At 55.0% G+C, this 1935-nt stretch overlaps 1 protein-coding gene across 1 annotated transcript in view; it reads left to right on the top strand.

Moving 5' to 3' along the window:
• Positions 1–225, top strand: part of LIN28A (lin-28 homolog A) — an 11917-nt gene extending 11692 nt beyond the window's left edge. The window contains exon 3 of the mRNA XM_009648550.1: positions 10–225. Coding sequence (XP_009646845.1) covers positions 10–225 — 216 coding nt within the window. The remainder of the gene's footprint in view (positions 1–9) is intronic.
• Positions 226–1935: the final 1710 nt, after the last annotated feature.

The following is a 1935-nucleotide window of genomic DNA, read 5'->3' as shown; positions in this document are numbered from 1 at the left end:
CCCCCCCCGCGGTTCTCAACCGTGGGGGGGCTGGACCCCCATGCCAAAGAGTGCAACCTGCCGCCACAGCCCAAGAAATGCCACTTCTGCCAGAGCATCAGCCACATGGTCGCCAACTGCCCTGCGAAAGCACAGCAGTCCCCCAGCTCCCAGGGAAAACCTGCCTACTTCCGAGAGGAGGAGGACATGCACAGCTCAGCCCTCCTCCCCGAAACCCGGGAATGATGGCGGGTGGCGGGGAGGGGGGGCTTCCACCGGGATGAAAAGGCTTTGGCAAGGCAACGGGCAGCCGCGGGGGCTCGGAGGAGGGAGGGCAGGGTGAAGGACTGGGGAGGGAAGACGGCAGTGCTAACGGTGGGGACCCGGTGTCCCTGCACAGACCTTTTCCCCCTGTTCCCAGCCCGGGGAAGGGCCTGCTTTAATTGGGATGGTTTGTTCCAAAAACAGGAGGCTGCGGCGCCCCACACACCTCTTCCAGCTAAAAAAAAAAGCCCGTATTTGATTAACTTTTATTCTTTTCCTAAACGAAGCCAGGCAGTAGTGCCTCTGGGAGGAGGAGCAGAGAAGCAACATCTCAGGGAGGAGCTTGTGGCTCCTTGTTCTCCTGAGCTTCAAACAGGCTCCGGCACAGCTTGGACGAGCTGCAGGGGACCCACTCCTATGCCTGCCCCGTCCCTCTCTGCCGCAAGGGGAGAGGCCGAGGAGGGGAAGGCTGGCTGCAGAGCGCCGGGGAGATGCCCGCGGGCCGGTCCCACGGGTCCCTCTGCTCCTCACAGCTTCTCACTTGTAGGTTGGTGCGAGGATTTGCAGTTATTCCGTGGTCGCCTCATTGCTGAAACCAGCAGAGCCCAGATTTGGGCTCAGTCTGGAAGGAAATGGGGTAGCTCTTGGGGCTGGGCTTGCTGCCTGCTCGTGGGCTATGAGCTGCAGCTTGAGGGAGATCAAAAGAAAACCACTTTTTTTTTTTTTCTCCTCTCCCTTAAGCCTTCCCAAGTGCCAGCCCAGAGAGCACAAGGTGTTTTATGCAGCCAGCTCTTCCCCTCTAAGACTTCTCCCTGCCTCCAAAATGTGGAGCCGGGGAGCAGGAGGGCTTCATGGAGCAGAAACACTCTTCGTTAAGCCTTGGGCACCAGACACGGAGCAGAGCTGGCTCCCGGGGATGTTGCTGGCAGCGTTTCCCTTGGAGGCCATGTACACGACCCACCCGGGGCTCACACAGATCCAACCGTGCCTTGATCCAGACACCAGACTGCCTGGGTCTTCCCATGGGCTCTGGATCAAACTCAAGCGGGACAAAAATGCGCCTCTGCTCCTTCTGCCCATCCCACACTCCAGAAACCGATGGCTCCTGGGCTGAGCCGCCCCACGCAGAGGGAAAAGGGTGCCCAGGTCATTAGTGGCTGCTGTCCTCCCACCCCACTGGCCCCCCCAAGTCTTGCCTTTATTTATTGGCCCCGGTGGACAGCCCTTCTCCCAGGGCAGCCCCCCCATTCCATGCCGAAGCCAACGCCAAGTGAAACCTGCACTAGGACGTGCGTGAATGACGTATCTTTGGGTTTGTTTGTCGTCTTTGTTTTGGGTTGGTTTTGTTTTTGCTTTGTTTTTTTTTTTTAATATAAATATTCTGGTTTTCTATTTTTGTATATTTTAATCTTTAAGAAAAGAAAAAAAAAAGAGAGAAAGGACATAATCCTGCAACTTATTCTCAGGTATTCGAGCAATCTCAGGGATAAAATGCCTCTGTAGCCCAGTGCTGGACAGAGAGGAGGGTTTTTTCTAACAGCACAAAGACGTGACGAAGTTTGTATCGGAAGCGTAGATCTACCTCACTGGATGTTCGCTAGGTGGACTGACTCGTGTTGTCGAGCTTTTCAGTTGTGTTTTTTTGGTATGTTTGGGATTTGTTTTCTTTTTAACTGTATTTTGAGTCTCTTT

This window comes from Egretta garzetta, unplaced genomic scaffold (assembly GCF_000687185.1).
Source record: "Egretta garzetta isolate BGI_Z169 unplaced genomic scaffold, ASM68718v1 scaffold101, whole genome shotgun sequence".
Taxonomy (NCBI): Eukaryota; Metazoa; Chordata; class Aves; order Pelecaniformes; family Ardeidae; genus Egretta; species Egretta garzetta.
Note: the sequence above shows the minus strand (reverse complement) of the source record. Positions and strands in the feature narration are given on the sequence as shown.